Source organism: Cricetulus griseus, chromosome 6 (genome assembly GCF_003668045.3).
Source record: "Cricetulus griseus strain 17A/GY chromosome 6, alternate assembly CriGri-PICRH-1.0, whole genome shotgun sequence".
Classification (NCBI taxonomy): domain Eukaryota; kingdom Metazoa; phylum Chordata; class Mammalia; order Rodentia; family Cricetidae; genus Cricetulus; species Cricetulus griseus.
In genome coordinates, this window is record NC_048599.1 from 41,781,786 (window position 1) to 41,806,300 (window position 24,515).

At 39.8% G+C, this 24,515-nt stretch overlaps 1 protein-coding gene and 1 non-coding gene across 2 annotated transcripts; both read left to right on the forward strand.

Moving 5' to 3' along the window:
• Nucleotides 1-23,769, forward strand: Mkks (McKusick-Kaufman syndrome). The gene is made up of 6 exons (XM_027421673.2): nucleotides 1-392; nucleotides 8,157-8,384; nucleotides 14,625-16,018; nucleotides 18,727-18,902; nucleotides 20,263-20,373; nucleotides 22,848-23,769. Exons 3-6 carry the CDS (start codon nucleotides 15,034-15,036, stop codon nucleotides 23,286-23,288), a joined length of 1,713 nt encoding a protein of 570 aa, XP_027277474.1. The 5' UTR covers nucleotides 1-392; nucleotides 8,157-8,384; nucleotides 14,625-15,033; the 3' UTR covers nucleotides 23,289-23,769.
• Nucleotides 11,236-11,397, forward strand: LOC113835926. Its single transcript, XR_003486650.1, has one exon. It is a non-coding gene; the product is annotated as a U1 spliceosomal RNA (small nuclear RNA).
• Nucleotides 23,770-24,515: the final 746 nt, after the last annotated feature.

A 24,515-nucleotide genomic window follows, 5' to 3' on the forward strand; every position in this document is an offset into this window, starting at 1 on the left:
TGACAAACCACGGCGCTTTGTGATTGGTCAGAGGCCGAAAAGTAGCCAAGAAGGGTGACTTCTCCATTCATTCCAGAAAAACCTATCAAGGGAGCAGAAGGTCGCAAATTCTGTCTCCTTCTTGATGTTGGGATGCCTTTTTACACGTTTCCGGTTTCGGTAGTTTGCAAGAAGACACCTGGGTGACAATGACGTTCTCATTAGCGGGAGGTTCAAGCAAACGCCGGAAGAGAGGGCGGGGCGCGCGGAGCTGCGCGTGCGTCTTCCTGCCTCCCTGGGCTCCCTGGGCAAAGGTAGCGGACTCCACGGCGCGGTCGCTGTGCTCGCACGGCATCTGGGCTCCCGTGGCGGCGACGGCGGCCTGGCCGCGAGGTGCAGCTGCTGGTGGGCAGGTGAGAGCGTCCGAGCCGCCAGTGGAGAAGCCAGCTTGCGGTCCCCCTGCGTCCCCACACGCGAAGGTCGCGGGTGGCCTCGGCCAAGGGTATTTGGGGGCAGGGATAAGGAGGCAGTTGTCTACCAGAGAGGCCCCAAGGCCGGCTTTGAAAGTGGTGTCGGGGACTTGACTACCTGATGGTAGTCGTGCGAGTGTGGGTGGCCAAGAGTGTCCGGTACCAGGTAGAGTTGTAATGAAGCTTCCTACAGCCGCCTGCGCGGCAAACTGGATGGAGAAGTTTCCCTGGGAAATAGTCGGAGTCACCTGCGGTGTCGCTTTCCACCTGCAACCCGGAACTCCTCTCACTCCTTCACCGGGAGGGTGCCGGTACACCGGGGGCTGGCGGGGCGTGGGGGCATCCCTGAAACGCCAAACTGGAGCATAGACCTCTGGCAGCATGGTCATGTCAACTTTGAGAAAGCAGAAAGAGCACTCGGGCTTTTGACTGTATAGTGGAGAGACAAGCACATCTGACATGGGGGAGTCCAAGAGATGTTGTTGATCTTCCTGGATCATCTTTTGATGTTTCCTAGGTGAAAAGTTTTTTGATGAACATCATCTGCTTTCTCGTTGTCACATAGTGTGTGTGTAACACTATTTCATATGTCAGTGATCTAGACTGGCAGGTTTCTTCCCTCCTGGAACTTGTAGTCTAGTAATAAAGTCCTAGAAAATAATGAAGCAGAGAGGAAAGCTAAGTTTTAGATTGAGTACCAGAGCAAGGCGCTGTGGGTGAGGGACACCCGAAAGAATAGCTGAAGCTCAAGAACTGTGAATGAAATGCCAGGCCCATAATACTATAAGAACCAGAAATTGACTCTTTTTTTTTTTATTTTCATTTTGTTTTTCGAGACAGGGTTTCTTTGTAGCCGTCTTTCCTGGAACTCTGTAGGCCAGGCTATCCTCAAACTCACAGAGCTCCTCCAGCCTCTGCCTCCAGGATGCTTGTGTTAACGGTGTGCATCACCATCAATGGGCTCAGAAATTGAATCTTTAAGATGCCCTTTTTTGCTGGCAACTTGAGATAGCAGGGCATTGAGACCCTGGGGAAATACAGGGCCTAAACTACTTAAAACGAGCACAAAGGCAGCTGTTATTCTGGGGCTCAGTCTTTACCATCTGCTCAGGTGTTCAGCCAGTTTCTGAGACTTTTGGACCTCTCATCACCTCTTGCACTTTCCCTTCATTGTCTGGACATCTAGACCCAGGCACTTAATGGAACAGAGTCTACTGGTGTCCATTGATATCAACTGTACTCCACCAAGAATCACCTGGCTTGGAGTGGTAACTCCAAACAACCACTAACAGTTTTTATGTGAAGTGGTCTGAAGGTTATCCATTATTATTGTTTGCTGGTTTGTATGTATTAAGCTATTAATAACATTTGGAGATTCCGTAATATAGAATACAAAAATGCCTTCTGCTAATAAATGGCAAGTTGCCCCTACTCATTTCCTGTCATAATGAGCCACCCTGTGAGGACTAAGAAAGCAAGTTTCTCTAGTTTCTGTTCTACAATGAGAATAAAGTAGAGGAACCAAACAAGTGGCTGCTGTGTTCCCTGTGGTATATGGCTGTTAAACTAATCGTGAATATTGACTAGAAAACATTGGAATTAATTCAGAGGAAATAGAGAAGTATGGTTTTGAAAACTGAATAGATTTGTGTTGTAGACTATTACTTTAACTATGTAAAGATGTGTTACATTTGTTTGTGATATTTTAATTGTAAAGCTGTGTTGCTGTTTTACATCGCCTGCCTAAGGTACCCAATTAGTCTAATAAAAAGCCGAACGGCCAATAGCGAGGCAGTAAAAGGATAGGTGGGGCTAGCAGGCAGAGAGAATAAGTAAGGGGGTGGGAGGAGAAGCCTAGAGCCAGCTAGACAGCCCACAGCCAGACATGGAGTAGAACATACAGAATGAAAGGTAAAAAGCCCAAAGCAAAAGCAAAACATAGATGAAGAGAAACAGGTTAATTAAGGTTTTAAGACCTAGTGGGGCAAGCATAAGCTAAGCCAAGGCCAAGCAAGCACAACTAATGACTTGGGAGCTAGCTGGTGGTCCAAAAGAAAGCATGCTACTGAATTAGTTCTTTTGTTTTTGCTCCTATACAGTGTTTAATCATGGATTATTAAGATCACCACCTTCTAAATTTGGTCTTGGCTAAGAGGACAAGCACCATTCCTTATTCACCTTGGTAGTTAGTTTTCCTATCTAACAGTATTGCCAGTTTGTGTGGACAGTCAGTAAGCTTTTGAATAAAAGTAAATCTGTTACAATAAGTCTTTACAACAAAGCCACCTGAGCCCTACCACCACGAGGGTGCTTTCCACCAGCCGCCTGAGTTCCACCCGCCGAGTTAGGGCCTCAAATAATACACAGAGACTTATTTTAGGTACAAATGCTGCTTGGCCAGTGACTGGGATTTCTTATCTGCTAGCTCAGTCTTAATTATCATAAACCTTGTTTCGTTATGGTACCCAACGTGGGGCATGAACCCACAACCTTGAGATTAAGAGTCTCATGCTGTATTGATTGAGCTAACCAGGCCTCTTAAAAAGAGTCCTTCGTTTTTGTTTTGTTTTTTTTTTTCCTGCTTTTGCTGAGTCGGGAAATCTTCTCTTAAAGCAACCATTCGAGTCTTTGCTTGTCTCTAGCAAAATAGAGACCACCCAAGAAAATGCTGCTAACAAGAAGTCGTGCTTTTCTCTGATCTTTTGTGGTAAAATCCCTTTTTAAGCTTTTGTGAAGTTTACATGAAAGTTTGTAACATTACCGCCAGCTGCCCATGTTCTGCCGCTGTTTGACTAGTCTCAGGAAGGCAGCTGCTGTGAGAGCAATCCTAATCCTAGAATTCTCCAGGGTTGCAGACCCCAACCCCCAAGAGTGCAGGGACAGTGAGAGCATATGGAAGCTGCTCCAATGCCTCTCAACGGGCCGACAGGGCTGGCTGCATGGGCAGGTTTCCTTCTTCCTCTGGGAACCCTGGGGCATGGGGTCATCCCGCTACTGACACCATTCTTCGGAAAAAATTATCATAACATAACTCCACACATACCTCAAGCGAAAATTGACATGAACACTAGAGACATTTGAATCAATACAGTATTTTCCTAATTTTGTAAATTGTAGCCAGAAGAATAGATGTCTAATCACATTGCTCGAACAGGAGTTTCAGGAGGAACCTACTTTTATGTATTAGAAGCCAGGCATATGTATCAGTAGTAGCTGCAGTGTATTGAGCAATTACCCATGCTCACACTATAGTGTTACAAATATGTCTAATAATTTTTATAATGTGATAGACTATGAGATTGGGGCAGGAACCAGTTTTCCCAAGTTGATAACTAGTTTGTGATGAAGGTTAGAGTTGATTCTCATGTTTGCCCAAAGCTTTTGTTCTTGTCCAACATTTCCGAAAGTGCAGATCAGGTATCAGAACTCTCACATCTAATCACTTGGTAATTACAACTTTATTAACTATTATCCGAGAAGCACACATGACATCGACTCTGTGTTTGCTGCTTTTCTGTGCCTTAGAAGTTTTCTTAATTTTCTTCACAGTTTACCTGACTTACATACTCCACTTGTTAGCTTATAACATCTTATACTCTGGCTATAGACACACACCACTAGGAAGAGCCCCCAAAACTACAAAATCTGTTTCTTGAGAATCTGGATAGTTTTATTTTTTGTCTAACATGTATGAATTGGAGGCCAGCCTGAATTACATATGAGCCTGTCTCAAAAGGGGGCGGAGGGGATTCTCCCTTTTCAGATGACCAAATAATAATACTAATAGTTGTCTACTGAATCCAGGCTGCTTCAGGTATGTTAATTGCACCACAGTTTTTTATTAAGGAAGCCATGATTACTCTTTTGCCATTGATAGGGAGAAATGGCTCAGCTGAGGCAGTATAGTTAAAGAGGATTCAGGGAAGATTTGAAGCCCAGGCAGGAGAGTTCCATGGTTCATTCATTCCCTAAAAGTCACTGCCTTATGATGCATTCTTATTAACCTGATTTACTCTAGTCTCAGAAAACTAGCCGGTAGAAACTAAATCATGATGGTCTTCGTGTTGTAAGAGATTGAACTTTTATGCTTTAGTCAAAAGGGTCATTTAAGTCCTCCAGGCAAATAGAAACTTGACTTCCCATTTCTCTTTGTAAGTTGGAATTCAGAGGCTTTTGGGGGGTCATTCAAACAGTAGCTCTCAAACTACAGCTTTAGGACTTCCTGGGAATTGTAGTGAGTGTTTCTGGACAATACCCTGGAGTTTCCGCTAAAGTGATCAGGGCAGCCTGAGAATTTACGTTTCTACTAAGTTCCCAGGTGATGACTAGTGCTGCTGCTGATGAGACCACAAAAAAAAGAAAGAAAGAAAGAAAGAAAGAAAGAAAGAAAGAAAGAAAGAAAGAAAGAAAGGAAAGAAAAGAAAGAAAGGAAAAGAAAAAAAAAGTCATTTAGAGGTCATAAGTTTCTGGACTATGTAAATTTAGGGGGAGGCAGTTATAGGAAATGGCAGGATGTGGCAACTGGCTTTTAAGAGTGATATATACATTATATCCAGATCTCCGGAATTGATGAGCTTAGTATAAGATAGTTTTAATCTTATTTTGATTTTAATTATGTATATAGGTATGTGCCCTTGTTGGGATATGTGCAATGAGTGCAGGTGCCCTCAGAGGCCAGAAGGTGTTACACCCAGAACTAGAGTTACATACAGGTACTTGTAAACCACCTGATGAGGGTGCTGGGAACCAAATTCAGTTCTCTTCAAGAGCTCTTAGCTCCCAAGTCATCCTTTCCTCCATACACCCTCCTCCCTACCCCCCAGCAAAATCCAGGCATAACAGCAGTCAGGAAAGAAAAGAGGATTTTGTTGTTTTTAACTTAGATTGGTTTGTTTTTGTTTGTTTTAGTTAGTTTGAGAGAGTTTCATATAGCCTAGGCTATTTGCTGTTTTGCTAAAGGATGGATGACCTTGAACAATACTGTCATCTCAATGATTCTCTTGTAATTCCCAGTCCTGAGATTATAGACTTTGACTCTTTACAGAGGAAGATGACCATCAAAAGTGATAGGTTGAAGGTAGAAGAAAGGGACCAGTCGTGTTAGAATTGACAGCTTGGTGACAAATGAGACTGGACCATATGTAACTGCTTCCTTATTTTAGACAGTAGGGAAGGTTAAGATGAGAGCTAGGACGAGTACATTTTTACAGTGTGGACAAGAAATTGAGAGTATTAATATCTCATAACTACCATCCTCTAGCCAATACATTATTTGCAGAAACAAAGGTAGAATAAAAATCTCAAAAATGAAGGGTAGAAATTGGCCTTTTGAAAATTTAGAGCAGACGAGGGGCAGATCAAAATCTCTGATGTCACACTGAGAACCAAGAGACTGGACATTTGATCTAGAACAATCTGCATGATTTGCAGGCCCTTTCCCCCCACCAGTACCAATGTCAGATGCTAGAATAATTATATTTCAGGTATAATAATATCAATGATAATTAGGAAAACCAGTGAAAGAGCATGGGAGACCTCTGAAACATCTCTAAACCATTGTATCTTTTCTGATGAGTCACAGACTGCCAGGAGGCTGTCACTTCTCAGCCACTAATCAGTTGTATTTTGGAGCCCACAGTTAATGACACCCTCATACAAGTTTTGTAAGGGTTTCAGTATTGTTGGTTTGTAATTTATTATAAATATACTGAACTAACAGTAAATGGTGAACAATAGCAAAGACCATGAGATTCTCAGAATGTCATTTTAACTTTTGCTGACAACAGATAAATTTCTGGAGTTAGATGTTGATCAAGCTGTCCTTGAACAGTAAAGTTGGATTGTACGGAGTGGAAACTGTAGAACTCAGTTGAGAACCGTTGGTTCATCAGGAGTTGACGTTTCTTATAGTGTGTGTGTGTGTGTGTGTGTGTGTGTGTGTGTGTGTATGTATTTACAAGACCAGGAAAGTCTAACAAAATTAGTGCCATTTTAAAAGATAAATCTAGAAAATGTGCAGAAAAGGCAACCATTGTTGTCTTTACCATGCTGGACGGGTTAGACATGAACACAATATGCATTCATTTTCTTTAAAACTGTACATATAAGGCATCATGTGGTGTTGTGGTACATGTATGTATTGCTAATGATTAAGGCAAGTTAAACATAACTCTCTCAAAAGTCATTTCTTATAAGGAAAACTTTCTTCTAGCCTTTTTTTCAATTGTGCATGGTGGCTACGCTAAGGAGCAAGTTTGCATGGTTGTTTAAATTAAAGGTAACAAGAATATTTTTACAAGGACTAAATTTTTAAAAGAACTATTCAAGTCAATGATTGGAATTCAGAAATAAGGAATTCACAAATATCCAACATCATCATCTTCATTAAAGGCATGAAATTATAGTAAATATCAAACATGCTAAACACAAGATTTCGACAGCAAATTCTAACATTCTAGCTGATGTTTTCTTCATGATTATGTTGCATTTTGTACTAGTGTTGTTTTTCCGTGTATTTTAAGCAGAAAGAACTCCTTACACTGTGCCTAAAACACCAGCAGATGGCGCCCAGGAAACCTCATAGGCAAAATGCAAATCTGTGTTTTTTTGAAAAACAAAACAAAACAAAACAAAAACTGTCTTCAAATTGTTAGTGGAAAATAACCATCTGATATCTGGAAGCCAAATGTTTGGGATTTTTTTTCTCTCATTCCACCTTACTGTTATTTCTGCCACCAAGAAATCTTTTAGCCTGGGATGTAACAGTTACAGAAAACCTGATAAAAGTCTTACTAGGAAATTGAAGATAAAATCTCTTACTGCAGAAGTGAAAAGGGGTTAGTTGCCATCATAGATAGAAATGAAATAAATTTTAAAATACTTGTGGTCTGAAGTATTTACCTCATTGTTTTCCTTTTGTGGCCCTTGGGTATAGTTATGCATATACTATAACAAGGTAGAGGTATGTCTGTTCATTCAGCCTTGCTGTTCTATAGTAAGAACAAGCTAATGTGACTAATCTAAACTGAATTAATGATACAGACACCTGTGCTCTGATTTTGGACAAGTAGCATAAGACCATTGTCAACCTCTAGAATCCATGTCAGGCTTAGAACACTTTGAGGAGTTCATCTTCATCACATTCTGGAAAATCTAGGTCATTCTATGCCAGTGCTCCTAAGCAGAAGAAGCTCTTTTCTTTTCTTTCTTTCTTTTTTCTTTTTCTTTTTCTTTTTTTTTTTTTTTTTTTTTTTTTTTTTTTTTTTTTTTTTGCAGGGTTTCTCTCTGTAGTCCTGGCTGTCCTACAACTCACTTTGTAGACCAGGCTGGCCTCAGACTCACAGATATCCACCTGCCTCTGCCTCCAGACCTGGCTCCAGCAGGATCTCATTCTTAACTTTTGACAAATGGCTTCATTGTCAGATTTTTTTAATGTGTGTATTAGAGGTTGTATGTCTGTGCTCAGTGCCAGCAGAGACCTGAATGCTGGATCCTCTCGGATTGGAGTTACAGTGGTTGTGAGGTACTTTATAGGTGCTGGGAACTAAATCCAGACCTTCTACAAGAGCAGCAAGTACTCTTAACCACTGAGCCATCTCTAGCCCTTAAGTGCATTTTATTGAAATGCAATATACATGATTTCAGACCATTTATGTTTCGAGTTTAGTTTAATTTTCATTTCTTCCTTTAAATGTCATCTTTTCTTAGGTGTTCTGATGTCAACAGACTATGAATCTTCAGAACCTCTGGAGAGAATACAAAGTTCTGATTGTTATGGTGCCTTTAATTGGGTTCATACATTTGGGCTGGCACAAAATCAAAAGCAGCCCTGTCTTCCAAATCCCTAAGGACGATACCACTCAACCAGATAGTCTGGGACTTGCAAGTCAACCAAAGAGCCAAACCTAGAAGAAGTAGCAGGCTTGCAGTTTTCAGGTAAGTTTCATTAAATGTGGTCAGTTATTTGTTATTTTCCAGTAACAGGTGTGGAGTGTACAACCAGCAGTCAATAGGGCAAAGGTCTCTTTATTCAGATACACTGGCCAAGCACAGGCCAATCGTGCCAAGGCAGCAAGGCCAGAGCGAGGAGGAGGGAGCCTGGAGAAGGGCCTGAAGAAGGGATGGTCCACGTGTCCACAGTCCCTTAAGAAGCCTTTCTGAAGTCACCTTAGACTTCCCCTCACCCCACCCTCATGGGCGTGTTCCAGCACACCTGTCCGGGTACCTGGGGGCGGGGCTACCATGTCTCCCTACAAATGGGCACTTAATTTTATAGTGTCAAGAAAAAAAAACCTAAATTGAAAGTTACTGTTTTAAAATAAAAATACGTAAGTTGATAGTTTTAAAATAATTTTCTATGAGTAGAAATCACTAAACTCAAGAGAATATGATTATATAGCTCAGGTCTATAATCCTCCATCCATAATTCCAAAATCTGAAAAGTTTTTGGTTTTTTGAGACAGGGTTTCTCTGTGGCTTTGGAAGCTGTCCTGGAACTCAATCTATAGACCAGGCTGGTCTCGAACTGACAGAAATCCGCCTGCCTCTGCCTCCAGGTGCTGGGATTAAAGGCGTGTACCCCCACTGCCCCGCCTAAAAGGTTTTAAAAGGCAAAACATTTGTCAAACTCCTTTAGCAGCAAAACTTGATTTTTAACTAACATGAGGCAATTTGAAGTATTTCTTCCACTTAATCCTAAGCTTTAGCTTCTCTGCAGAAATACCTTTTATTATGAGTGCTGTGTTGTGGTATGCACTAACTTTTTCATTACATATTTACACAAGCCAAGAAATTCTAAAGTATGAAATACACTGGCCCTAAGGGTTTGATGTAAAAAATTACTACTATATAATTGTCTCCCGCAAGCCCCACTTGGACCTGAAACTTAGAGCAATCCTCCTGTCTCGGCCTCCCAACTGTAATTATAGGTGTGAGCTATCATGTCAGCACATTTTCTTTCTAATGTCTTTTTTCACCTTGAGTTGAAAAATGGGCTATAAATTTTGGCATAAGGTCAGTGGTTTTAGGAAAACCTCAGAGCAGTTTTACTCACTTAGGACCGATGTCCTAGCTTACTATAAAACTGATCATTGTGTGGGCATGGTAGCACACACTTTTAGTCCTAGCACTGGAGAGGCAGAGGCAGGTGGATCTCTGTGAGTTCAGGGCCGGCCTGATCTACAAAGCAAGGTCCAGGACTGTTAAACAGAGAAACCCTATCTTGAAAAAAATAAGGAAAAAAAAAGAAAGAAAGACCTTGTTACCTATAGTCTCAGCACTCTGGATTCTGAGGCAGGCAAGAGGATGAGGAATTTTGGGCAACATAGCTGCATAGTGAGACCCTACGTACTTCAACAATAGCAACTAAATTTTATTTTAAATCAAGATTTTATTTTTAAATGTTCATAAGGAGAAAAATAAAGACCATGGTATAAAAAGTTGAGTGACAAAATATTAGAAACTTGACAACTTAAAATAATAGCCTTGGGGATAGGACAGTCTTTATATTATAAAACTTGTGTTAAAAAGGATTGGGAGGGGGGAGGCACACACCTGCAAAGACAGAGCCCCCAGAACTATAGTTATAGGTAACTTTGAGCTACCACTATGAGTGCTGGAAACTGAACTTGGGGGCCTCTGAAAGGAGCAGCAAGTACCTTTGACAGCTCCTATGCAGAAAGATTTTTCATGAGGAGCAAAACGAAGTTAGATTTATTAGATTCTTGCTGTTTATAGATAAGTTCTTTCAGACTGCTGTAAGACCATTAAATTATAGGGGGTGGTATAGAACTTTAGTTTTTGTCAGATGAGTTTAGAGGCCATGTATTCTCAGACTTTATGAAAAAAAAAATTCTTATGAAGAGTTTTATTCTGATTATTCTTTTATCAATAAAAAAGAATGGGAGTCAGATATCAGAGTAAGAATCTAGAAGATCAGAGAACTGGCAGAGCAGCCACCAGTGACCTCCTATCTCTTCCATTTCTCCATCCAAAAAGGGCTGGGATCCTCTCTCAGTCCTGCCTTACTACTTTCTGTCTCCTGTCTGTCCTCAGTCCTCCAAAACCTCAGTAGTTAATATTGGTGGGCTAGTGGCTAGCTCCACCCTCTGATTCCAAGCAAGCTTTATTGTCAGCATATGGTCAAAATATCACACAACATCCTTGCTCAAAAATGAAGTAAACTAAAGCTGAGAAAAGAATGAATTTCCAAAAATTTTAGGTGAACATAGTTTAGATGCCAGTGGTGGATTGATGGTTTTAGAGGGCAGGGTGTGGTGGCCCACACCTGTAATCACAGGATTTAGGAGACTAAGGCAGGAGGATTGCAAGGTCAAAACCACCCTGTACTATGTGGTAATACAACCACAGAAATAAGAGAAACCAAACAACTGAAGCCAACACTACCAGATAAGCAAAGAGAATTGAGTATTTAAACTGGCTTTGGATAGGTGGAAGTTAAAGCCAAGTTCAGAGTACATTAAACACTAAATAAGCAAAGCTCATGACAGAAAGTGCTGTGTTTATTATGTAAAAACTTGAAACATTATGAGAAAACAAAGGGTGGAAACTGAACCCTCCAAGTACACATTAACACCAGTATTATGAGTCTGTCTTGGTTTAGGGGCAGTGCAAAGGGTTGAAACAAGGCCCTTGCATATGTTAGAAGTGCCTTTACCATGAGCTAGGCAACTTTTTCCTCGTCCTTTTCTTTTAACTGTTAGAATTTAAAGTAAATCCCTTATGCAACCTTTCTCTGTATATCTTTAATATTAATAGTAAACATTTAATGCTTACCTGGCAGCGGAGATACCATGATCAAGGAGGTGGTTTTCCCAGGGCGAGGCCCATCCATTGTACTTGGGGTGTGCTGACCCCTGAGATTTCCCCAAATTCGGGAAACTTGAGTGCATAATTTGTAGTAGTGGGAGACTTTGTTCACACTCTCCCCTGGTGAAAAAAAAAAATAGTAAACATTTATACTACTACAGTGGGACTACCATTTGTACTAACCAGACTGAGAAAACTAAAAATAATTCTTCACTATGACTTTATAACCAGGCCTTGATCATATTTCTTAATTTGTCTTTAAAATCAACAATAGGTTTCTTAGAGTCTAGTTCCAGATAAGCACACATTTGGTAAATGATATCTGTTTCTACAGGATTATATTACCCCATCTATCTACTTTGTTAGAAATCTCCCACATGGTGAATTTAGCGGATTGCATCCATTTCTGTAAACTAGGAGTTAAAAGCCTATTTTCTTTTTCTTTTCTTTTTCTTTTTTTTTTTTTTTTTTTTTTTTTTTTTTTTGAGACAGGGTTTCTCTGTGTAGCTTTGGGAAAAGCCTATTTTCATTTTCTGTTGTTGCTTTGCTTTGAATAATACTTGTAGATAGGAATGTGATTTATATCTTAGGCAATTCCATTGTTGAGATCAATTTGACCTGTACCATGGGGTAACCAATAAGATTAGTACTGTTTTATTTATTCATTCATTCATTTGTTAGGTGATGTACCACAGCACACAGGTTAGAAGACAATTTGGGAATCAGTTGCCTCTCTTCCATCATTTGGATGCTAGATTCAACTGAGGTCATCAGAGTTTGGTGGCAGGTGCTTCATCCATTGAGCCATTTTTTTGTTTTTTTTTTTTGGGGGGGGGGTTGGGAAAGGGTTTCTCTGTGTAGCTTTGGAGCCTATCCTAGCACTTGCTCTGGAGACCAGGCTGGCCTCGAACTCACAGAGATCCGCCTCCCGAGTGCTGGGATTAAAGGTGTGCGCCCGTTGAGCCATCTTACGCTTACTCGTGGTCAGGGTGACATAGAGTGAGAGGCAGTCAGGTGGCTGGGCACTTTGAATTTCACTGTTCAGCTTGCTGTACAGGCACACCTGTAGCCAGCCCCTAAGTAGGTGTGGCTACAGCTTCCCCTACAGTCCACCTTTCCTTTTCTGTTTGTCATTGAGTGCATTCTTTAGGTCTTTTTTTTTTTTTTTTACTTATTGGCATTGACCAACATTTTGGAGAACATTAGTTGACTAGGAATTTGAAGATGATTGACTAGTAAATGAAACTATAAAGTTAACTCTGACTTTAACCAAGTCTTTAAAGCATAGTTTGTATACTGATACAGTTGTTTTGCTGATTTTTTTTCAACTAAATGCATACTGTACTAATGAGTTTCTACAGTAGGAATGTTCACAACTGTTGACTTAGTTTCTTTTCCTGTTGCTTTAAATATCCTGACAAACTTAAGGAGGAAAGGTTTTTTGGCTTTTGTTTTGTTTTGGTTTTGGCTCACAATTCCAAGTTATAATTGTCTATGGTGGGGAAGCCAGGGTGGCAGGAACTTGAAGTGACTGATCTCCTATCCACAGTCACTGAATGTACACCAGTGCTCAGCTTACTCTCTATTCGTAGTTTACAATCTTCTCCTCCTTAGGGAGTGGTGCCACCCACAGTGTGCAGGTCTTCCACTAATTGAATAATTGCCCTCATTGAGCTTGCATCCCAGTGATTCTAGAGTGTGTCAGGTTAACAGTTAAACCTAACCATCACAAGCTGAGTGGTACTGGCACATGCCTTTAATCCCAACACTTGGGAGACACAGGAAGTCAGATCTCTGTGAATTCAAGACTAGCCTGGTCTACAAGAGCTAGTTCCAGGACAGGCTCCAAAGATACACAGAGAAACCCTGTCTCAAAGAAAAAAAAATACTAACCTCACAGCTATCCTGTTGTCATATATTTACAAACAGAATTGGATTGAAACGACGTCCTGTTCAAGCATAGTTTCAAAGTAAAACAAAACAATTAAAAAATAAAAATTACAAAAAAAAAACCTTTTTTTAGGTTCTAAGAGAACAGGCCTTAGTTTTTTGTTTTTGTTTTGTTTTCCTAATGGGAAATGAATCTTTCCATACACTATATTATGATCAGTTTCCCCTCCCTCATCTCCCAGGTCCTCCTTACCTCCCCACCTTTCTAACACTTTCTCTCTCAAAACAAACAGGCAAAAAGAAGAGAATAAAACAAAACAAGCAAACAATGTACAAGAAAGCCCACATGCAGAGACATACACAAACAAGACCCATAAAAATACAAAATCAGAAGCCATAATATACAACAAGCAAATTCAAATTAGGTTTAAAAAATGCAATGAGACAAAAAATATTCCAATAATAGCAATGAGTTTTTTTGTGTTGGCCATCCTCTAGCCATGGAGCCTGCTCTTCTGTATGGTTTGTATACTCCCTGAAATTCTAGGAGAGACTATTTTTTTCTTTGAGAGCAGTTGTCAATTGGAGATAGCTTCTGGGTTAGGAATGGGAGCTTATATCTGTTTCCCCATCTTAGCACTGGGACCCCATTTTTTTCAGACCTGTGGATGCTGCCACAATTGCTGTGAGTTTATGTGTGTGCCAGTCCTGCTGTGTCTATAAGACACTCTTTCCTTGGAGTCATCCGTCATCTCTGGCTCTTCCCATCTTTCCATCTCCTCTTCCACATGGTTCCCTGAGTCCTGAGGGGGAAGGGTTTAATGAAGATTTCCCATTTAGGACCAAGTGTTCCGAGGTCTCTCATTCTCTGCACATTGTCCAGTTGTGGGCTTCAACTAGTTCTCATCTACTGCAGGAAGAAGCTTCTCTGATGGTGGCTGAGCACAATACTGATTTATGAGTATAGCAGAATGTCATTAGGAGTCATTTCATTGCCATGATCTTTTAGCAGAATAATTAGGTTTTCTCTAGGTCCAGTATCTATCTAGTCTCAGGTTACTTGCCACTTTGGCAGTGTCAGGCATAGGCTCCTTCTCATGAAGTGGGCCTTAAATCCAATCGAAGTGGTTGATTACTCCAGCATTTGTGCCACTATGCACCAGTGTATGGTTTAGGAAGTTCACAATTGTACATCAAAGGGTTTCTCTTCTGGAATTGTACATAGTACCTTCCAATACCATGAATACTAGTCAGTAAGGGTGAAAAAAGCCTTAGTTTTATAATGTGCCATTTCTTTTCTAGAAGCAAAAGAACATTAAGTCCATTGGTTTCCCTTTCTCACTTCCAGTATGCTTCTGACATATAATATCCTTTTTCTAAAAATGGAGCAGAGTATTAAAATTGTTAAACTTGCTGCCTATAAAACACATTGGAATTCTTCTTTTTTATTTCTTATAGAAAGAAGCACCTTTGAATCTGAATTTGATAATAAAAGAAGAAATGAAAAACCCCAGTTGGGTTAGAAAGAACTGGTTTCTTGTGGCTGGGGTGACTTTCGTATGTGTCCATCTTGGAACTTACTTTATACAGAGAGCTGCAAAAGAGTCTGTGAGGTCTCAGTCCATAACCAACAGAAGAATATTGAAGAATGAAGCAAAATAAATACTTGGAATATTAATGTCATTAAATTAATATATACTGGTTATTGTCTGAAAACAGTTTGATTTTGTAGCTGGTAATGCTGAATGTGCAGTCTTCCATTCATGAATAGTTTTTAATGTTAAAACATGATAGTGCAATAAATGAGAAAAAAAAAAATACAGGTGAACAAAGTAAAGCTGCCTGTACAAGTTCCACCTGAAGCAGGATGTCTCGTTTCGAAGCTAAGAAGCCATCATTGTGTAAAGCTGAACCATTGACAAGTGAGAAAGTCAGGTCCACACTTTCTGTCTTGAAAGGAATCCTAGCCTCATGCTATGGCCCTTCAGGGAGGCTGAAGCAGCTGCATAATGGCTTGGGAGGTTGTGTGTGTACAACCTCACAGTCCTCAGCCCTGCTTCGAAACCTCTCAGTCACCCATCCAGTACTGAAGGTCCTAACAGCATCTGTGCAGAATCATGTGTCCTGCTTCGGTGACTGTGGCTTATTTACAGCCATTCTGTGCTGTAACCTGATTGAAAATATTCAGAGAATAGGCTTGACACCCACAAAGGTTACTAAGTTAAATAAATACCTCTTGGGTCTCTGCACTAGTTATCTTAAGTCTGAAGCCTGTAGTTGTCGAATCCCAGTTGACTTAAGTAGTACACATATCTTCCTTGGCTTGGTCCACAGTGTCTTAACCAGCAAACCTGCCTGTATGCTCAACAAAAAAGAAGCAGATCACATCAGTGCTTTGATTTTGAAAGCTTTTTTGCTTACAATTCCAGAAAGTGCAGAAGACCGAGTCATTTTAGGGAAGAGTATAATTGTTCCCTTAAAGGGCCAAAGAGTTACAGATTCTACTGTATTACCTGGACTGCTCATAGAAATGTCAGAAGTTCAACTAAGGAGATTATCACTAACCCAAAAGTCAAGTGCCCTCAAGGTGGCACTCTTCTGTGTGTCTTTGTCCGGAGATTTTTCTAATGCTGGAGAAGGAACAGTGGTGGTCTCTTGCCAAGTGTCTCTTGAGAATGCAGTTTTAGAACAATTGCTTAATCTGGGAAGGCAGCTAGTTGGTGACCAGGTAGATCTTGTCCTATGCCAAAAAGTTATACACCCATCTTTGAAACAGTTCCTCAGTGAGCATCACATTATTGCCATCGACAGAGTTGGAGTGACTCTGATGGAACCCCTGAGCAAAGTGACAGGTAAAAAGTTCTCTTGGCTTTTATACCTTAAAGCTAACATCGTCCTCCCTTTTTTAGCAGAGATGTTTGGGTTGTCACTGTTAATAACTTGAAAATAGTTAAAAGCCACAAACCTTACAGCATTTGCCTCATTTCTGACAGCAAAAGTTTTTTGTGGAAAAGATCCCTAGAAACAGAATGGTGGTGGCCATTTTCCATGAACTTTTCAACCCCAAGTATAGTCTGTTGTGATCTAACACTTAGTATTTTACAGACAGTTGAAAGGTCTAACATAAGGTCTTTAATATTAGACAGACAATTTTAAATTTTACAAAGCTTTTATATCCTATTCATCTTCATTTTTATCATAATTCCAAGAAATTTCTGTACTTCTGCCCAAATAGTTGTTCCTAATTTGGGAGGCAGGTATATGGATCTATGTTTGGCATTTACAAAGAATACTTCTAGCTGGGTTCTTGAGAACCAAGGGCACTTTTTACAGTCGGTTTCTAACAGGCCTGGCCATCAGACCTTTAAGACCATTAAAATCACAACTCAACAGACGAGATGCATGATTAGTACACGAGTAAAGAGTTCCTTGTGTGAGCCACTTCTTAAATCAGTATCCCGTACTGCACTGACAAACTATCAGAAATTATCAGTTACATCCATTGCCGTGGTTGCTTTTTTGTTTATCAGAGTCCAGCTATGTTGTTGGGCTGGTCTCAAAGTGCTGACCCTCAAGGAGCAAACTTAGCCTCCCAATAGCTAGAACTACATGCTACCTGCCTTGTGATTCACAGCTCATTGAACTATTATTAAAGTTCACTATTTAAAAACAGCATTTATGCCAAACATTGAATACTGTCAGCCAAGTGACCATCAAAATGAAAGTTACTAGGAACATGGAAATAATTACTTAAACTCATTTTTGGTATTGTATGACAGATCTAAATTGCCTACTAATTTGCATTGGTCTGGCTGTTTCTAGTTTAGGTATACTGGATTTGGTAAGTTAAAAGTATGGAACGTTTTCCCACAGCACCATTATTGTAAATGAGCACTGGTTTTTTACACTAGTCCAGATTTGTTACTTAACTCAGATACCTAGAATACAGTATGAAAATTGTGACTCTAATTATTAGAGTTTTCTGGTCTCTGGACATGGTGGCACATACCCAATCCCAGCACTTGGGAGGAAAAGGCATGAGGGTCAAGATCCTCAATCCTGACCTACATAGCAAGTTCAAGGACAGTCTGAACTACATGAAAGTATCTTTAAAAAAAAAAAAAAATCTGGCCTCTGAAAAAAGTGAATTGCTGCAAGTTACAGCTTTGATATTCAAATGTGAAGTGTTATTTCTTATAGAAGTTGGTGTAGATTTCTGTATACCTTAAATACATTTAGAGATACATTATTCAAATCACCTTTATTTGTATTTTAACCTGTGACTTATGTAATTTCCCACATGATAGTGGGAAGATAAACAAATAGGAATGGTATAGTGAAATAAATATATTTTTTTATTTTAACACTTGCATACCTACGTACAATTTTTAAAAGCTCCTTGGCAAAGTGTATGTATGTGTGTGCCCTATATAGTGTATGTAATTGTGTGCCCTATATGAAGTTCCTAAAGAAATAAAATATTTCATTTGGTTTTTGGGGGGGTGGTTCGAGACAGGGTTTCTCTGTATAGCTTTGTAGACCAGGCTGGCCTTGAACTCACAGAGATCTGACTGCCTCTGCCTCCCAAATGCTGGGATTAAAGGTATGTGCCACCACCACCCAGCTAATAAATGATTTTTTTTATAAAAGGACTTTTCCCACCCTTTTTCAAAATTAATGAGGTCCTTAATATGGAGTTTTTGGTCTTTAAGCTTTCAGGGATCCTGAACTTCCTAAAAAATATATGCAATTTTTTTGTGTGCCTTTTCCTGAGAATACAAAATAGCTTTTAACAGATGTTCAGATAGGTCTGTAAGTTTGGGAATGTGAGTCAGTGGTAGAGCATCTGTCTAACATGGACATGACTCTGGGTTTAAACCTAGCAATACACACACATATTTGAATAAATAATACCAGTCTGCCTGATTACGTCATTTTTTGAGCTAGAAAGACCTGACCATTGTGCATGGCATTATTCCCTAGGCAGGAATTCCTAGACGGTCTACAGTTGAGAAGACAACCTAAGCAGTAGCATGCATGCCTGCAGCCCTGTTTCCTGACTGTGGGTATGATAAGAATAGCTGCTTTGGACTCGTGCTGCTGTGACTTCTCTAATGAACTGTAACCTAGGATTGTGGTCCAGAATAACCCTTTACCCTTTTGATGAAGTATTTTGTCACAGCAATAGAAAGGTAGCTGTGACAAAGGTCATAAACCAAAAGAGCATAAACAAGTAAAGATAGCCACAAGTACATTTGTTATTCCAGCATTCAAGAAGCTGAAGCAGGAGGATTGCTGCAGGTTCAAGACCAGCTTGGTCTACATGGCTATTTCCAGACCAGCCAGGACTAAAAGATAGGAATATTATATATCATTTAAATAGCAGAATTTGAACTTCAGAGATATAAGACCTATTTTATTTCTTTATCCTATATTGCATATTTTAAATGATAAGCTTTGGTGAGGGGACGGTTATACTAGCTAGAAATTTTATTGCTATTTATTCATTTTAAGAGTATCATCTTTGCTTATATAGTTTATATTTTCTGTACAAAATTAGGAGCAATGCCTATTGGTTCCCTAAACACAATACCTTCTACTGCTTACGGAAGTGTAAAAGATTTGTGCTCTGCAAGATTTGGCTCCAAACATTTTTTCCATCTTATTCCTAATGAAGCGACTGTCTGCAGCTTGCTTCTCTGCAGCAGAAACGACACTGCCTGGGAGGAGCTGAAGGTAGGTAGACTTGCAGGGCCTACATCAGGGGTGCATAGTCACACAGCAGGCACTGCAGGTTGAGGAGTGTGCTGTTTTCCAGAATCTCCATAGTGATATAATAAGTGAAAAACAAAAGGGGACAGGGGTAGGGACTGGAGTGGAGCATGTGCTAGGTCCGAATCTAGCACCAAAGGAGGGAAGAGGACAGGCAAAGGCTCGAGCAAGCTAATGTAATTGGCTGTTATAGTAAATTGGGATAAATTGTACCACCTGTCATTTCTGCCTTTTACAAGAAACCTAAAGGTTCTTGATGTGAAGTTTTTCTGAGAAATTATTTGAATCGCCTACAGTATCCAACCTTTTGACATGATACCACATTGCCATCGACAGATATGTTGCTGCATCCATAGCTATTCTGTGAGCCATGTGGCCCATACACCACACGTTGAGCATGCCTGGACTGTTGTGTACTGCTGCTAATATGTACAAATAATTCACTCAGAAAGTGAATTTCCCAATCACTCTACCTTTTAGTAGAGTTTATTGTTTTCTGAAAGTTTTATATAAGGGCACTCACAAGATAAAGAATTGATTACTAGTTTAAAGATTCATATATGCTTAAAGATTCATCCTTAGTAAATCAGAGATTTGCATGGTTTTTACTTACAATTGCTTGGTGCTATCATTTCTACACAGACTTTATGGCATTTGTACAACCAGCAAACCTCGTCACAGATGTTTTTAAGTCCTATGTTTGTGAACAAAGTAGATGTGAAAGAAAATCTTTATCTAATTCCATGAAAACAGACTTGGGGCTTATAGGTCTCTCTTCCTTCTCAAATCTTTATTGGAAATGTTTATTAGTCACATTACTACTTTGATAAAATAGATTTTGTTCTTTCTGAATTAAAATCTCTGCTACTGAGATATCTGAGTGGGTAAAGGCACTGAATACCAGCCTAATGACCTGAGTGCAATTCCCAGGATTCATGTGGGATGGTGGAAGAAGAGAACTGACTCCCACCAGTTGTCCTCTAAGTTCTCACCTGTACCATAGCACATGTGCACTTTGACCCCCTACACACACAAAATAAATAAACAGGGCCTTTTACGCTTAAAAAAAAAAAAAAATCTGGACACCAAGCGGGTGACTTGGCTTCAATTCCTAGAACCCACACAGTGGAAAGAAAAATCAGACTCCCAGGAATTACCCTCTGACATCTACTCATGTGTCCTGGCATGAACCTCCCCCTGCCACACACACAGAAAATTAAACATTAAAAATATGGCTCTGAGTTCACAATCTAAGTTAATCTGAAAGCATGGTACAGTTCACATACCAGAGTGAAATCCTGATTCTAATGTGTTTCTTCCTTAGCTCACATGTCAAACAGCAATGCATGTCTTGCAGTTAACAATCAAGGAACCATGGGTTTTATTGGGTGGTGGCTGTACAGAAACACATTTGGCTGCTTATATCAGACACAAGGTAAGTTAAATATCCTCTTCACAGTACTCAAATTTTCAGCAGTTTTTGTTTTGTGAGACAATGGCCAAACCATAATACCCAAAAACTTTTGGTACTTAGCTTTTTCAAAACTCAGATAATGTGGTCGAAATTATTTCAGGAAAGTAATACTTTCCTGAAAGTAATACAAGGTGCTAAATTGATTGTATTGATTATTATGAATCTACTCTATCAAATGTTCATTTTCTTTGATCCTTATCCATATGTAATACACGTTGAAGCTGACATTCTGTTATTGGGAGTTCTAAAATTCAGCAGCACCTGATGTTCTAATTGTAATTTTAAAAAGCAGTGCAAGAGAGAAAGACTTCATGTGACCGAGCTCACATGGAGGGGTTTTTTATTAGGGGAGGGGGAATGGGAAAAGAAGGGAGGGGAGAGGAGAGACAAACCTCTGGAGACAGGAGCAGCAGAAGAGGAGAGGCAGAGGGGGCAGGAGAGAAGGAGAGACAGAGAGATAGACAGGCAGAGAAGCAGAGAGAGAAAGATGGAAGATAGGCAGGGCCTTTTTAAAAGAGAATGTAGTGAATGTGCACAGGTGGTGGCACCTGTCAGATCCCCAAGGACAGAGCATTACAGATGCCCAAATGCTAACACTAATGCTCACAATAAAAGGGCTATGATTCGAAAAACTGTATAATACTTTCCAGAAAAATGAATACTTTTCCCAAGAAGAACCAACTTCATTCATTAACACATTCCAAGGATCAGATTTCACATTTACTATTTACTTCCTATGTGCATGCACACATGACATGTGTGTATTCATGTATGTATGCCTTCAACATGCCATGGCACCTGTACGTGAGGGTCAGAGGACAACTAAGTGTGGATTCCAAGGATGGAACTCATGTTGTTGTCAGGCTGAGTGACAAGACCTTTTACACACTTACCAGTCTCTCCAGACTGTCATCACAATTTTTAAATAGGTATCTGCTGGTACATAATAATTCTACTATATAGAACTTCTTGTTAGTCTCCATTTGCTGAAAGTTGTTAGGTAAATGCATTATAGGTCTGATTAGTTATTTCATAAATCCTAGCCTACTTTGTTTGAAAGTGGATACAAAAAGATAAGCATGTTTTCCACATATTCCCAGTTGACAGGTTCCTGAGAGGCCCTGCAGAGTTTCCAGGGGAATAACTGGGCTGAGAAAGACAATAAACATTTTTTACAGATCCTATCACCTTTCCCAGATCACTTCAAATGCAATTGAAGATAAAGCCAATTCCTGAAAAGTTATCAAAGTATACTTTATGAAAAATTTAATCCTAGCCAATCAATGGATAGTCAATGGGTAATATTGTGATCTACAAACAGGATTTAATGAATAGGAAAAAAATATTTTGGAGAAAAGAGGTATCTTAAGTAGATTTTTGAAGAAACAGTACAGTATTGAGCAATGAGGGAAATGTCTAATATAGATTATATCATCTGACTTTTAAGCCTGGTTTCAAAAGAAGAGAGGAACTGTTTGCAAAGTGGGGATATGGGTCCTTCAATCATCATTCAGTTATTAGCTTGCTTATTTACCAATCCTATTTTAATCCATTTCCATGGAGCTTGGGAGATTGCTCAGGGTGAAGTGTTTGCTAGGCAAGCAGGAAGACCCAGAGTCCTGCAGCCATGTAAAAATTGTAGCGCTGGAAGGAGGAGACAAGAGAATCCCTGGTGCTCACTGCTCCCACCCCTACCCCCAGCCAGCGTAGCCATTCATTGGGCGGCCTCGTCTCAGAAATGTAAAGGGAGGAACAAGAGACAAAGATATCTGACCTTGTCCTTTGGCCTCCATACATGAACACTGTTCTTGTTCTCTCTGTCTCTGTCTCTCTCTGTCTCTCCCTCCCTCTTTCTCCCTCTTCCTCTTTCCTTTCTTCCCTCCCCCTCCAGAATAATTTAGGAAGTTGGAACTAAACGGAAGTTTAAAGTCTAAACTCCTTTTGATTAAAGAGAAGAATCTTCATTTTTCAAACATTGAAATGAAAATTACACATACCCATAAATGACCTCTTAATTATAATTTTAAACTGACCTCAAGCATTTAGCTGATATAATGAGTACTTTATTTGGGACATTAGTGTTCAGCACTTTTGCCCTATATGCATGTGGTTTTTGTTGTTTTTGTTGTTGTTTTGTTAATCCTAGAATCTGGGCATTGTCCTTTACATATTTAAGGAGGTACCACCAGTCAGCCATTTAGAATAAGCTAATGAAAGGGTCTGTCCATTCACTCTGCTTACATGACAGGGAATATACATTGTTACTCTGGCCTACCACATTGACTCACACAGGCCAGTCAGCATTGTTGCCAAATCCTGAGGAAATGAAGGCAAATATAACCTTATGAACAAGGTTTTGATCAAGTATTGTGTTTTTCTGAAGCATTCTTATATTAGTTGATCTGCATGTTTTCACTGGTCTTATTCCTCTTTAGATTCATAATCAGACAGAAGACATTGTCAGAGACGATGGATACTCTCAAGCAGAACTCCAGATTGCTACCGAAGCATTTTGCAGTGCTCTGGAGTCTGTTGCTGGCTCTTTGGAACATGATGGTGGTGAAATCCTCCTTGACATGAAGTATGGACACTTTTGGTCAGGTCCATCTGCTTCTGCTTCTGTTGTTAACTGGCCAGATATGCTGTCAAGATGTAGGTGTGGCTTGTACAACAGCCAGGAAGGACTCAGCTGGTCTTTCTTAAGAAGCACATATCATCCTTTTGCACCTCAAACCTGCCTTTCACAGGCAGCTGTGGGCGCAGCCAGCAACCTGACTGTGGACTGTTTCACTGCCAAGCTTAGTGGCCTACAGGTGGCTGTAGAGACAGCCAATTTGATTTTAGATCTTTCATATGTCATTGAAGATAAAAACTAACATAAGAGATTGGCATATTTATGTTATGAAACAAACTAGTTCAGATGTCTAAGAAAAAAAAAAAAGATTATCATATTGTTCTCTCCCAAAAGCCTGTTCTGTGTAGGTGGAGAGATGATTTATAAAAGTATAGGCTTATCTACTTAAGGAAGGGTATGGTTGTTAAATAGAAATTTATAGACGAATAATAATTCCTGATGCCTTTGCATCATCACCATCACCCCACATTTATAAATACTAAAGATAGTGTGTCACTTAAGAATATGGGAATTGTCCTTGTACTTTTTTTCCAAGTTGCTCCGATGAGGGGTGACCCTGAAATTTTCCCCAAGAGTCTTCACTTTTCATGATAGCTCTTGTTTCTATACATTTAATTTTTCATAAAAGAAGATACTTTCCTTGATGTAACATTGTTGCTCTCATTTTAAATATTGTAAAAATTTGTTGGGATGTTTTAATAAACTCATTGTGTTCACTAAAGTTGTATATAATCTTTACTGGAAAATACTGGAAGTGCAGCTAAACATTAAGTAGCATGTTCTTGCAATCTCAACTACTAGAGAATTTGAGGCAGGAGCATTACTCAAGACAAGACCAAGGTCTGTCTGGCAATAGTAAGACCCTTCTCAGATGCAGAAGACAACACTTCACTAATACTTGAAGAAAATTGCCCAAATTCAGATGGTAAAATATGGCATGAGAATTTTTGGTGAAAATAATTTCAGAGAAGCTCATTCTGGCAGAAATAAATGACAAAAAATATAAATTCATCATAAGCACATTGTTGTGATTAAAAGTAAAACTGAGGACCAAGAGAGATGACTCAGCAGTTAAGACCACTGGATGTTCTTCGAGAGGACCTGGGTTCAATTCCTAGCACCCACATTGACAGCTCACAGCCTTCTATAGCTCCAATTTCAGGGAGTCTGACATCTTTTCCGACCTCCTCAGGCACCAGGCAGGCACATGGTGTACAGACATCAGTGCAGACAAACTTTACTCATACATGTAAAATAATTATAAAGTACAATTGAGATGGAAGTATTGCCTTAGGAGGTACATCAGCAATCAGAGCAGAAACAGCTGATAGCTACAGAGGGCGGCAGGGGAAGATAGTGATACAGAAGCAAAGGAAGTCAGTGACAGTGACCTGGGGCTTTTGTTGGGCTCACAGGACATAGAGTAGTAAAATGACTGAACCAAGTGGGTCCAATGAGATTAACATCT

Excerpts from the sequence above, each read along its gene's own strand:
- Mkks (XM_027421673.2), top strand. The coding sequence starts at position 15,034 with ATGTCTCGTTTCGAAGCTAAGAAGCCATCATTGTGTAAAGCTGAACCA. Across the intron at positions 16,019-18,726 it reads ACCCCTGAGCAAAGTGACAG|GAGCAATGCCTATTGGTTCC; the intron begins GTAAAAAGTTCT and ends GTACAAAATTAG. Across the intron at positions 18,903-20,262 it reads CTGCCTGGGAGGAGCTGAAG|CTCACATGTCAAACAGCAAT; the intron begins GTAGGTAGACTT and ends TTTCTTCCTTAG.